General features: G+C 37.6%; 1 protein-coding gene across 1 annotated transcript; it reads right to left on the bottom strand.

Annotated features, from left to right (window-relative positions):
- Positions 1-5,793: 5,793 nt before the first annotated feature.
- On the bottom strand, positions 5,794-6,868 carry LOC105793419 (uncharacterized). The gene is made up of 3 exons (XM_012622331.1): positions 6,535-6,868; positions 6,018-6,415; positions 5,794-5,916 (listed from the first exon to the last, which is right to left on the bottom strand). The coding sequence occupies exons 1-3, from the start codon at positions 6,866-6,868 to the stop codon at positions 5,794-5,796; spliced, it is 855 nt and encodes a 284-aa protein (XP_012477785.1).
- Between the last annotated feature and the right edge of the window lie 7,752 nt (positions 6,869-14,620).

Below are 14,620 nucleotides of genomic sequence, written 5' to 3' on the forward strand. Positions count from 1 at the left end.
TACTGAAGAGCAATAATTGAAACTTTCTTGATGAAAAGTTATTATCAAACTATTTTATATTATATTCATGTTTTTCAAACATTGTGGGCAATGACAACATCAATCACATAAAAATCATGCGTACCTATTCACTACCAAGCCATGTCTGGGAGCCAATATTGACATTTGAACTCAACAAAGGTTCATTTCGTCAACAACCAAAATATATCTGCCACAACACATATATTAGATATATATGGATTAAACAACTTTCTCCATTGTCATTGAAGCTTACTGAACAAGAATCTTGATACCAAGGATACAAGTGTATGTACAAGTACGTATACCAAGTTCGAAAAATTCTCAAACCTTATTGGTGATAAAATCTGTCACTTTTTTTTTTCAGTATTCATGAGAATGTCATAACATATGCATTTTGAACTTATACATGTAAGTTTCACAGGTCACAGATCAAAGCCCATTGTCGAAACCATTTTTTGTAAAAGGGGTCGACTTTGATTTTGAAAACGAAAAGGAACATGGAGTCGCCACCAATCCTTTTTTGATGAGGTAGGATAGGGTCACCTCGAAAAGTAGTTGTTTTTAATAAACGGTTTGATTTATTAAAACAACGATTTTGGTTCACGAAATTCTAAAAGACGGGTTCGGGAGTCAGCTACGCACGAGGAAGGATTAGCACCCTTGTAACGCCCAAAATTGGTACCTAGGTGATTACTTCGTGTTTTTTTAGTGCCGAGAATTGAAAATCTTGAAGAGATTTAAAATACGATCTTTTGTTAAAATATTGAAAATTTTTCGAGAAATAGAGCATATTTCACGTTAATCGAGAAAGAGAATTACGTCCTGTAAGTTAGGACACAATGTCTTAAATTCTTGATACGAGAATAAACACCAAAAAATTTACTTATTTGAAAGATATTCAATTATCTCGGTTTTAGAAAGAAATCATATTCCGTAAGTTAGAACACGATTTTTTTAATTCTCGAGAATATTTAAAATTGAGTTTTTTTTAAAAAATGTTCGTTTATTCGGATTTATTAAGAAAATTGAAACTCCGTAAGTTAGGGTATGACCTTTCGAATCCCAAAATACTAAGTATTACTTATTTTAAAATCATAAATTATGTATCGAGTAAAATTAATGTATCACAAATTTGTTGTGAAAATAAATCATGATGATAATATGCGTAACAACATAAACGCGTTAAAAACAATGTAAAAGATGAGAATGAATTAACGAAACAAACAAGTCGATTACAGATAAAAGAAAGATAACAAGAAAACTAAAAAAAAAAAGTAAACAACCATATGAATAAATGGGATATACAAGGGTTTTAAAAATAATAATACTAATAATAATGAGAATAATATGAATGATAATAAAATAATAAATAATGAATAATCTACGGTTTGTAATCATATAAAAGAATGTGAATAAATAAATATAATATGATAAAATAGAAGAGATGTATTTAAAATATTAAGTAAATAAATATAAAAAGAAATATAATAGAAATAATAATGCAAAACTAATTAATTTAATAATATGATAATAATAACAAGTAAATAAATAAAAAGGAAAATAATAATAGTAATAATAATATTAAATTAATTAATTTAATAATAAAATAGAAAAAATAATAAAAAAGGGGCTAAATTGAGTTTTAAAACAGAAATTTGGGGCAAATCAAAAATAAATAAAAAGGACAGGGACCAAATAGAACGCGCGAATAACAAGGAGAGGCCAAAATGGGCAATAATCCCCACCCTCCAAAATGCACAGCTTCAAGGTGGACCAAATTGAAAGCTGAAATAAATTATAGGGCAAAAATTAAAAATGAAATAAACTTAATTGTAAACAATAAAAAAGCGGAAGGGCTAAAGGCACAATTAGCCCTTCCGTTAAAAAACACGCGGATATTAGGGGTTAATGGGTCGGGTAATTGGGTTGCCCCAAAACGACGTCGTTTTGGGCGTTTGAGGCCAGTCTCAAAACGACGTCGTTTTGGGGGCCTATATAAGTTAATTTTTTTGACAAAAAAAATCATTTAGCCCTTGTTTAAAAAAACACTAGAAAAGCTCTCCCTCTCCTTTGACCAAGCCTGAATCCAAATGAAGGAGGACCGCCAGTATTCTGCGCGCTTTTATCAGAGCGGTGGTCGACGCCCCTGTAAGTTTCCGTCCCCTTTTTATTATGTATTTGATATATATATATATATATATACAGTTTTTTAAAACAAAAGGAAAATAGAAATTTTTGAATATAAACAGTTTCAAAAACAGGAAAATAAAGAAAATAAAAATGACCTTTGCACGTTTCTAACTTTGTTTTTTTCTTTAATCTACTTTGTTGCTTTTTGTTGTTTGTATACTTGAATATGTTTTTGTTGTATTCAAGAAAAAATCCCGGGGAAAAAACTACAATGGTTTTTCATGGCTTATATAGCCATTGTACAAAGTTTTAATCTATTTTTGTATATTTGCTGTCACTTCTGCTTTTGGTCTTTGTAAGAGGCAGTCCAAGTGGAGGGCGGTGCTGGCAGAAATGGCAGAGGCGGTGGCAAATCTAAGGGAGTTAGGGGCGGCACGGGCTAAGGTTTCTTTTTGTTTTTCTATTTTTTTGGGTATTGGGCTAATTGGGCTTGAATTGGGAAATTTTGGTTTTGGGCATGTCTGGTTTTTGTTGGGTCTGTAATTTGTTTAGTTTGGATTGTAATGAGGTTGTATTGGGTTTTATTCTTTATGGGCCCCGAGTAGAATTGGCCCACAACAGTTGCCCCTCTTTGCTTATTGTCGTGTAACGAGAATGGAGCAAAGACTTTTGAAGGGCCAATTTTGCCTGGTCTTGCCGAGTCTTGAATTTTTTGGGTGCTTCTCTTCTTCAGGTAGCCTCATTCCAACCCACTGTATCTTCAGGGGTATAGGAATTGTCGCTTTGATCCACTCCACTGTAACTTCAGGGAGATAAAACTTGTAGCTTCCATCCATTCCACTCTAACTTCAGGGAGATAAGACTTATAGCTTTAATCTGCTCCGCTGCAACTTCAGGGGGATGAGATTTGTGTTTTCTATCTGCTTCACTACGACCTTAGGGAGATAAAGTGTGTAGCTTTAATCTGCTCTGCTGCAACTTCAAAAAGTTAAGATTTGCTATTTTTAACCTGCTCCACTGTAATTTTAGGGAGATAAGGTTTGCGGCTTTAATCTGCTCCGCTGCAACTTTAAGGAGATAAGATTTGTAGCCTGTCTTCAATCTGCTCCACTGCAATTTCAGGGAGATAAGATTTGTTTATTTTTAACCTGCTCCACTGCAACTTCAAGGAGATAAGGTTTATAGCTTTAATCTGCTCTACTGCAACTTCAGAGAGATAAGATTTGCTTTCTCCAATCTATTCTACTGCAACTTCAGGGAGATAAGGTTTGTTTATTTTTAACCTGCTCCACTACAACTTTAAGGAAATAAGGTTTATAGCTTTAATCTACTCTACTGCAACTTCAGAGAGATAATTTTTGCTATCTCCGATCTACTCAACTGCAACTTCAGGGAGATAAGATCTATAACTTCAACCTGCTCCACTACAACTTCAGGGAGACAATATTTGTAGCCTTTAGTTTGATCCACTGCAACTTCAGACTCCACTGTAACTTCAGGGAGATACGATTTATAGCTTTAATATAATCTAGTGCAACTTCAGAGAGATAAGATCGATAACTTCAATATGCTCCACTGCAACTTCAGGGAGATAAGATTTGTAATTTGTAGCTTTAATCTGTTCCGCTGCAACTTTAGGGAAATAAAATTCACTATCTTCAGTCTGCTGTACTGCAACTTCAGAGAGATAAGATCTATAATTTCAATCTGCTCCACTACAACTTCAGGGAGATACGATTTGTAATTTGTAGCTTTAATATGTTCCACTACAACTTTAGGGAAATAAGATTCGCTATCTTCAGTTTGCTCCACTGCAACTTCAGGGAGATAAGACTTGTAACTTCAACCTGCTCTACTGCAACTTCAGGGAGATAAGATTTTCCATAATGACTTTAATCCATCCCACTGCAACTTCAATGTATGGGTAACTTCATTGATCTGTTATACCATTCTCTAGGTAACATGACCTGTAAAATTCATTTCATGGGCCTATTTCGTGGCAAATGATTAGAATGTTATGATCAGAATGAATCAAATGCTCCTAACTAGATGTGTATGCATGATGAATGCAAAATGTCATTTTTCGAGGATGATCACCTTTTAATGCTTGGGTTGACATTGCTCGCTATTCATCGAGGTTTTATCACTGACGTATTACGCTACCTTCTTGCTCAGCTGGTATCTTTGTCAGGAAATCGAAAAAAATAATCGCAATTTAGGCTATTCTTCTCCACATGTTTCCAACTCTTAAATTTGGGTAGTCCTGACCAATGGTCCTGTTTAAGGTTCTTGTACTATTTAGAAAACTTTTCAGAGCAATATGCAAAACCCTTTTAAGAAAGTATTTTTAGCCCATTAATCATTATTTCAACGCAAAAAGCTTGAAAAAGATCATAATGATAGACAAAATTGAAATTTATCAAGAACAAAATTTGAGAAGAATAAACTAGTCAAGGAAAGTAAACATTGCTGAAATGCAACATGAGTAAGAAGAAATAGGTGCCCCAAATATCGCAGCATGAGCTTTTCTACCCGAATTTCTTGAAGGCCATTTTGAGTTCAACATGTGTTTAGGGAGTCTAGAGTACTTTGTTGATGCCCCAAGATGTAGCATCTCTCTTTCTTATTAATTCGGAGAAAGCAAGACTACCATATGCCTCATCCTTGATCAAAATTTGAATTGCCCTTTCACGAGTTTTCAATCCAAAACCCCTTTGGTCTCAAGGTGCTCTTTTACAAGTTTCTGTCTTGGCCTTTCCCTTTTTTTAGGTGAAGTACTTCTTGAGTGAGTTCGAATTCACTGGATTAGGTAGGTTCTTGTCATTCATCTCGGTCAATATCAATGCTCCTCCAGAAAAGGCCTCCTTTACCACATATGGTCCATCCCAGTTTGGCATCCATTTTCCTCTGAAGTCCTTTTGTATGAGAATGATCTTTTTTAATACCAAGTCCCTTTCATGGAATTCTCTAGGGCGAACCTTTTTGTTGTAAGCCCGCATTACTCGTTTTTGGTGCATTTGATCATGATGGATAACTTTCAACCTCTTCTCTTCAATCAAATTTAACTGATCATATTGAGATTGGACCCATTTTGCTTCATCCAAATTCAGCTCCGACAAGACTCGAAGGGAAGGAATTGTAACTTCAATGGGTAAAATTGCTTCTATTCCATAAACCAATGAAAAAAGAGTTGCTCTGGTAGAGGTCCTGACCAATGTTTGATAAGCATGAAGAGAAAATGGTAACTTCTCATGCCAATCTCTATATATGTCTCAGTCATTTTTCTTACAATCCTCTTGATATTCTTATTAGTTCCCTCAACTGCACAATTCATTTTTGGGCGATATGGTGACGAGTTGTGGTGTTTAATTTTAAACTGACTGTAGAGCTCTGCTATCATGCTGTTGTTCAACTTCAATGCATTGTTCGATATGATCCTTTCTGGCATGCCATACCGACATATGAGCTCCTTTTTTATGAGCTTGTTGACTACCGACTTTGTGACATTGGCGTATGAAGCAGCCTCTACCCACTTGGTGGAGTAATCGATGACCACAAAGATGAATCGATGCCCATTAGAAGCTTTTGGAAAGATCGGCCCAATGAAATCCATGTCCCACATAGAGAAAGGCCATTGAGAAGTCATAACATGAAGAGGTGAAGGGGGCACATGTATCTTGTCCCCATAAATTTGGCACTTATGGCACTTGACTGATGCAATCCCCTTCCATTGTGGACCAAGAATACCCGAATCTCATGATTTTCCTGGACATCGTAAACCCATTAGCATGTGTTCAGCAGACACCTTCATGGACTTCCTCTAAGATTTTTTTAACCTCGACAGCGTTTACACATCTTAGTAGCACCTGATATTTTCTTCTTTTGTATAGGATCTCCCCATCTAAGACGTAATCACTGGCTAGCCTTCTTAACGTTCTTTTATCATTCTTAGTTGCTTGGTTAGGATATTCACGATTTTTCACATATTGCAATATGTCATGGTACCAAGGGTAATCATCCTTTTCTTCTTCTTCTTCTTCGATGTTGTGACAATGAGCTGGAGCTTCATAAATACTTACCTGGATAGGTTTCACATCCTCTTGTTTGTTCACATTGACCATGGAAGCTAAAATTGCTAGGGCGTCAGCCATCTGATTTTCTTCTCGCAGGAGGTAGCAGAAGGTGATTTCATCAAAATTTTTAATTAATTCAAGGACCAACCTTCGATAATCGATCAACTTGGGTTCTCTTGTCTCCCATTCACCTTTAAGTTGAAAAATCACTAGCGGAGAGTCCCCATATACCTCCAGTATTTTGATCTTGCATTCTATGGATGCACGATACCCATGATGCATGATTCGTATTCCACCATGTTATTTGTACAATCAAAATCCAATTTACTAGTAAAGGGATTATGATCTCCATTTGGGGATACCAAGACTGCCCAAATTTCGTTACCCACAGCATTTGAGGCTCCGTCAAAGTTTAATTTCCAAGGATGGCTTTCTTGAGAGTCTTCTTCAGTGGTGACAACATACATTAGATCTTCGTTTGGGAAATCAAAGTTTAAGGGCTCGTAATCCTCTAAAGCTCTACTGGCTAGAAAATCTGCTATTGCACTCTCTTTTACAGCTTCCTGATTCACATAGATTATATCAAATTCGGAAAGGAGAATTTGCCATCGGGTCATCCTTCCATTCAAAGTAGTCGACTCCATCATGTACTTTAGAGGGTCCAATTTTGAAACGAGCCAAGTTGTGTGGTACAACATGTACTGTCTCAGTCTTCGAGTTGTCTAGATTAAGGCACAACATTAATTTTTAATCGGCGAGTACCTTGTCTCACATTCAATGAACTTCTTACTGAGGTAGTATATCGCCCTTTCTTTCCTTCCTGACTCATCGTGTTGGCCAAGCACACATCCTATAAAATTCTTAAATACTACCAAATACAGTATCAATGGCTTATCCAGACTAGGTGGCGTTAGCTTTAGGGCATTGGACAGGTATTGTTTAACCTTGTCAAGAGTTTTCTAGCATTTGTCATCCCATACACCTGGATTTGTTTCTTGAGAAGACAGAATATGGGGTCATATTTCTCGATCAGTTGTGAAATGAATCAGGAAATGTACTTTAGTCTTCCTAGAAAACCTCAGACTTCTTTTTGAGTGCTCGACAGAGACAACTCCTATATATAGCTTTAACTTTATCTGGGTCAATTTCGATTCCCTTTTCGCTGACTACAAAGCCTAGCAACTTTCCCAACCTATCCCTGAAGGTACATTTTGTTGGATTGAGCTTTAGATGGAATTTTCTCAATCTCAAGAACAATTTCCTCAAAACTTGTACATGCTCTTTTTTTTCGGGATTTGGTAATCATATCATCGACATAAACTTCGATTTATTTGTGCATCATATCATGGAACAGGGTTGCCATGTCTCTCTAATATTCGTTTTCGCATTTTTCAGTCCAAATGGCATTACTTTATAACAAAATATTCCCCACATGGTTACAAATGTGGTCTTTTCCATGTCTTCAGGATACATCTCTATCTGGTTGTATCCTGAGAAGCCATCCATGAAGGAGAACGGTGAGTAACCTGCCGTATTATCCACTAAGGCGTCGATGTAAGGTAATGGGAAATTGTCTTTTGTTCTGGCCTTTTTTAAGTCTCTGTAGTTTACGCACATTCGTACTTTTCTATCTTTTTAGGGACGGACAATATTGGCTACCCATTTTGAGTATTTAACCACTTGTTAGAAAGTAGCATCGAATTACTTCTTGACTTCTTTTATATTTATCACAACATCGAGTCTCATCCTTCGGAGTTTCTATTGAACTGGCTTGTACTCTTCCTTCATGGGGAGCCAGTGTACTACGATATCCGTACTTAGACCAGTCATGTCTTAATTCGACTATGCGAAGACATCTTTGAATTTTTGGAGTAACTCGATGAGGTCTTGCTTTGTCTTTATGGTAATGCAAGCTTCGATCTTCACTTCTTTTTTTTCTTGTTCGTCTCCCAAGTTTACAATTTCTACTGACTTTTTGTGAGGTAGAATCTGTTTCTCCTCTTGTTCTACCATTCTTAACAAATAAGGAGATATGTTACAATCTCTGTCATCTCCAAAGTCCTAAGGTTCCTTTAAACACATATCTCTTTCACAAGGAGATTCCGAGTCAGTAGCAGCGTCGCTCATATCTTTGATATCTTGAGACCTATTATAGGAACGAAAGAAGATCTAAAGAATAAAAGAATATAAGAATAACTATCTGTATAGTATGATTATGAATGAAATGAAGGAATAAAAGAATATTTTCTCAAAACGATACGCAAAGATGCATTTTATTGAAATAAAGATGTTAGACATATGCCTATTTCACAAAAGGATTTTTATTACTCCTAGGCTCAGAGTAACAAGTATGTTTTGAACATTAATCTGAATTAGCTCTAAAAACTATAGGAATCTCTTCCGCAATCCAATTGTTCAGAACACTTTTAGGTACATAAGGGCAAATGCCCGATAAATTTCCTTCCCAAATTCCCTTTTTAGATATGACATTGATGTTTAAATTTCTTATCATTTCATCAGTAGTTTCTTTTCTTATCATCTTCTGTTCAGGGTAAATAATTTCTCCTGACACAAATGCTCTAGATATATGGGGAAAGGTAATTGGTTCCTATTTGACCTCTGCCTCGCTTAATCATGCTATTCTCCTATCTTGTTTCTTTTCTAACTCCTTCCTTTGCTTCGCATTTGGCTTATCCCCCAAGCCAAAGCGATCCCGTTTGTCTGTCAAGATTGGTACCTCGACTCTTCTTTGGAGTTATTTCCCAAGTCTCCTTCTTGATAATGCTCCTTTTCCTACCATCTGTTGTAAGCTCATCCTCGTAAATTTGGATATTTTGGGCATTGGGATCTTATTTCCTTCGATGATGAAGGTTGCATTAACAAATTCTAGCGATCAAAAGGAACATTCTATTGCTTCTTCATCTGCCTCTATGTATGGTACATCACTGGTAACATATGAAATAATATCTTCTTCCGTATTTATCATTACCAGTCATCCCTTCGTTACCAACTTTAGCTTTTGGTGTAGTGATGACGGTACTGCCCCTGCTGAGTGAATCCAAGGCCTTCCCAATAAGCAATTGTAAGAAGGCTTGATGTCCATCACCAAAAAGTCTACCTTGTACATGTTTGGCCCGATCAAGAGAGGAATCTCAATCCTTCCCATTACTTTTCTTTCGGTACAGTCGAATGCTCTCACTATGTTTTGGCACGTCCTCATATAAGATCTGTCCGTAGGCAACCTATTTAGTGTGGATAGGGGCAGGACATTCAGTGCAGATCCATTGTCAATCAATACCCCTTGTAGTGGGTGGTGATATGTAGAGCCTTTGTTGATCCCATGCCTCCTATCGGTATTTCATCGTCATTAAAAAAGATGAAATTATCGGCACTTATGTTATTGACAAGACGGTCTAGCTTGTTTATGGAGATATCATCAGTGACATAGGTTTCGTTTAATACTTTCATCAGCGCGCTAGATGTGTCTATGAGTTTAAGAGTAAAACTAGTACTGATATGCGAGCTGGTTTTTTGTGTAGTTGTTCTATGACACTATACTCGTTGTGTTTTACAAATTTTAAGAATTCCTCAACTTCTTTCTCAGTTACCGGCTCATTAACAGGCGATTCAAGTCTGGCTGGCTTTTCTTTCTTCTGTTCAATTGCCAATGATTTTCTTTTAACAAGTTTGACTTTTATGTTCAAGGTATCATAGCGTCTTCCACTGTGTGTATAGAAACCCACGTCTTGTCCTTCTTTCAAAGTGTTAATTGGGTTCTCCTCCCCCGAAATCGTTACATTACAGTCATAATTCCAAGGAACCCTTTTAGTGTCTTTATAGGAAATAGCTACGGGTTTTTGGATTGTGACCCTTAGTGCAATTTGTGCTCTGAATTTATTGATTCTTGGTCGTGAGATGATTACCATCGGGTGATTGGCCCTATAGACCTTCTCTGTCGATTTTTTTTCTGAGGTGCACACACCTTCTCCTTCTGGGCCTTTGGTATACTCAAAGAATTCTAGCTCCTTATTGTCTATCAAACCTTGTACTAGGGCCCTAAATTCACTACATCTTTGAATCTTATGACCTTCTTTATAATGGAACTCACAGTAGTTCTTTGCTTGTCGGGATTTCTCCCCTAAATTCTGTGTGATTAATCCACTTTCTACCTTTTTTTCCAAACCCTTCTTAGTTGGGTTTTCATTTCTGCTATATTCATCTTGATTCTGTGCCTCGCATTCTCGATTATCAAGTTTAACCTTTTGTCAGAATTGTTGGGTAATGGATTCTCTACACCAAATGGATCATCGAATCCCACAAAGCCCATTTTGACGAGTCTTTCGATTAACTTTTTGAAAGCGGTGTAGTTCTCGATCGAGTGTCCAGTGGTTCCTGCATGGTATTCGTATTGGGCGTTCACATCGTACCGTTTGAGGAATGGAGGTTGCATAGGTTTTAGGTAGAAAGGGGATACTACGTATGCATCAAACAAATTTTGGTACAACTTGCTATACGTCATTAGGATGGGCGTAAACTAGAGTTTCTCCGTATTTTGCCTTGTGTTAGATTCTTACCTTGGGGGGCCTTGATGGTTAGTAGCCACTACCCTTGGCTGGCTTATAGTATTCGGCTTTGAATAACCCTTGTGATACACGCTTGCATTATTTCCCTCATTTTCCTTCTTTCTTGGTGCCGTTCTCTTAGCATTTTCTCTGGCTTCTATTTTTCCACACCTTATTGCATTTTGTATCATCTCATCAGACATTACTATGTCCGAGAAGCTCTTAGTTGTGCTTCCTAGTATGTGATTAATGAATGGAACCTTCAGGGTATTAATGAAGAGCATTGTCGTTTCCTTTTCTAGTAGAGGTGGTTGGACTTGCATGGCGACTTCCTTCCACATTTGAGCATATTGCTTGAAGCTCTCACTTGGATTTTCTCCATGTTTTGTAGTGTGATTCTGTCGGGTGCCATATTTGTTATGTGTCCATATTGTTTTATGAAGGCCTGTGTCAGGTCTTTCCATGAATTAATTTGGGCACGGCTTAACTGATTATACCATTTGGTCGCAGCCTCAGTCAGGCTGTCTTGGAAATAGTGAATTAACAATTGATCATTATTAACATATCCTGTCATCCTCTGACAGAACATCGTAATGTGAACTTTGGGGCAGCTGGTCCCATTAAATTTCTCAAACTCCGGGGTCTTAAACCAGGCTCAAGTCTTTAGCATCAATTCCACCATGGTAATCAGCGCTTTCCAATACCTTGAATTTTTCTTCGAGCCATCTGCATCAGTCTTTAAGTTGCTTTGAGAGCTCCACTCTCATTTTTTTTCTTTTATATCATCAAGATCAGGGACAACGAGATTTGCAGGATTGTCTCCTGGGTTAGAGTCTGAACTGATAGGGAAGCTTGTCGGTGCAGAGGTACTTGTATGATATTGGGGCCTGATGTTAACGTACACCCTTTGTGGATATGCGTTTAGTTGTGCTTGGGTGTTTGTTGGGGTAAAACCTGGAGGATAAGCAGGGTCCTCGTTATCGTTCCCGGAATTGAGCATAGGGCTCTGTCCTTTTTCTAGCCCTCTAATCAGCAACTGGGTTAATTGGCTCATCATATTCTTTTGGGATTCTAGAATCTGAACCTTCATGTATTGTTGAATTTGGCCAATTGTTCTTGCATCTGTATTTGCAGCTGATCTTGCATTTCTTTTTGCATTTGCTCTAATCTTTCCAATCTTTGGTCCATTGCTTTAGTTTTCCTTCGTGTACCGTGACGATATTCCAGGGTAACTACCATGATTTTAAAGTCTCTTTGTGAGTTTTAACGCACATGATGCAATGTAATGCTAATGCATGAAATGCATGCAAAAAAATGCATTGCTTCTGATTAAATTTCATTAGAATAACTTTTTTAGAAAATAAATTTCTTTACATAAAACGGGTCACATATAAGACCTCCCCCTAATACTTAAGGCCTTGACCTTCCTAAGAAGCAAAGATAACTCTCGGCCTCAATCTAACTCTGACTCGTATTTCAGGCTCAGTACATCAGCCTGGACTACTAAGATTTGTAAATGATCAACCACCTTTCGTAGTTGAGTCAAAGCTGTACCCATAACGTAATCCCTATCCCTGACCTGATCTTGAGTTTGATGAAGCTGCTCCTGCCACTGCTCATTATTTACTTCCAAGAGTTCAACTAGAAGTTCGTAGTTTTGTAGCACAGTTTTGAGTTCTTCTATCTTTCATTTTAACTATTCAATTTTGCTCCGGCTAGCCTTCAACTCGATTATAGAGTTACGACTATGATACTGATGTAGGGATCTTTCTAACTCTGACACCCGAGTTTTTAACCCTACCTTCTCATTTTGACTTTTTACCAAGCTCTCTTGTAGAACATCTTTTCGCGCTTGAGCATCTCAGAATTTCCTTTCCCATTGGCTGAGTCTACTATTTTCCTATTTAATTTCTTACCGCATTGTTCTGACGTTTTTCCCAGACCAGCAGTTCTTATTGACAATCACAACTTCTTGTAGTCCATTTTTAAACTATCCAAATCCTCTTCAGCTTTATTCTTCCCCTTTCTCAGCTTCTCAGCTTCTAGTTTCTGGACGTTGACATCCAGTCCCAGCTACATTTTCTCCTCCTCCAATTGCTCTATCATTTTTTCTAGTTCCAAACTCTTTCTCTCAAAATCTTGTTTGATGATCTCTAGCTCAGATGGGATCACCTACAAGTTTTCTTCTATTGAACGAGTGTTTTCTTGGTTTGACGTAGGGATGTTGTCGTTGATTCTCTGGCCCCACCACCGATCATACTTAGGGGTAGTCATCGGGTTAGCAGTAAACCTTTTCATTCTACGAGTTCAGTTCCAGGCGTTCGATATTTCAAGAACTTTCTTTTTGTAATTATCTCCCTTGTATACAAACTCACATTGAGCTAATCCTTGTGTTACTGGCGTAAACTGTCTTGATGTGTATTATCTTAACATGAGCAGTGGAGTATACCTAACAGGCCCCCATATTCCAAGTAGGGGAACCCAATCAAAATCTCCACACCGATATAAAATCTCGTCAGGGACCATCCAATGGGCTCTCCACTCGACGTTTTCGTCTCGTAGATCTTAGAGAATTATCATCCATTTCTCCTTCGTGATATCATCCCATCTCGGCATAGCTATTAACTCTTTCCAAAAATGGTTGTGGAACCATGCTAGTCAGAGTTGTGCGCATCCGATGAATCTCCCTTCACCCGCTCTTCAGCATGAGTTCAAGGATCTGAAAGTTTCGGCCAATATTGCGGGAACGGGTGTGACCCTTTTATCAAGTTAGTGACATAAATCAGAGATTGCCTCGTCTATATGCCCTAAAACCTTAAGGAAGATAACCAATCCGTAAATTCTTAACGCGAAGACATCAACCCTCTTCTTCACATTGGGATGTGCTAGGATCAAATCTTTCAAATTTCTCCAGGGAATGCACTTACTATCACCTTTCTGCTTGATTCAGGCTGCAACCCACTGTTCGCTCATTCTCGTAATGTTCATCAGCTTTTTTAAGAACGTTGGGACGTTGGTAGCTCTACAATAAGCCTTGTCAATTTGAATCTTTGGGCAACGGAGCAAAGTCATATACTCTTCCATAGTAAGTACCAAATCCACATTTCCAAAGGTAAAACAACTATAAGTAGGGTTCCAATATTGGGCGAGAGCTCGGAATAAGTACTTGTCAACTTTGATAGAGAATAGATAGGGCAAATTACCATAATTACAGTAGAATAGTTGTTCGATCTAGTCATCCCATTGATCCCATATTTCTTTCATCTCTTGAAGATTATTTTGGGTTACGCTAGTACGAGTAAAATCTCACAACTCTGACATATACCCCTCTATAAGACTATCACCCTTCTCTTGCTGTGTTGTCTCAGCCCATATCCTGACGGCCGCATTATCCTCCACTTTATCAAGAAACCCTTTTTCCATGACAAGTTATCTATTTAGCAATCGAATGTGAATCAACAGCTTTTTTGATGAAAATGCCACACAATTATAATAAAAGTAAAACAAGTCAGTACTTCATACACAGTTTAAAGCAAGCGAAGAATAATAAGTAAAACACCTACTCGGGTAGCCACTAGGGTTTGGTATGGCTCTACCTAAGGTGGGCTCTTAGGGCTTGTTATATGGGGTTCGGTTCTAACTTAAAGGTACCTAAACCAGTAGATTTCTCGATCCTCACCCATTAAAGACTCATATGGACCGAGTTCAGTTCTAGGAAATACATTTCCCTATGGCTATATGGAGATAAAAATCTTACGAAGATATAGGTACGGATGTATTCCGAAAGCAATCCATTATCCTATGCGGAAGTGAAGACCTTACGAATGAATAACT

The sequence above is a fragment of the Gossypium raimondii genome, chromosome 8, assembly GCF_025698545.1.
Source record: "Gossypium raimondii isolate GPD5lz chromosome 8, ASM2569854v1, whole genome shotgun sequence".
Lineage (NCBI taxonomy): Eukaryota > Viridiplantae > Streptophyta > Magnoliopsida > Malvales > Malvaceae > Gossypium > Gossypium raimondii.

Coding starts and splice junctions, on each gene's coding strand:
- LOC105793419 (XM_012622331.1), bottom strand. CDS start 6,868: ATGGAGTCGACTACTTTGAATGGAAGGATGACCCGATGGCAAATTCTC. Junction 6,416..6,534: donor TAGTAAATTGGATTTTGATT/GTACAAATAACA, acceptor TTCAACTTAAAG/GTGAATGGGAGACAAGAGAA. Junction 5,917..6,017: donor ACAAAAGAAGAAAATATCAG/GTGCTACTAAGA, acceptor TACGATGTCCAG/GAAAATCATGAGATTCGGGT.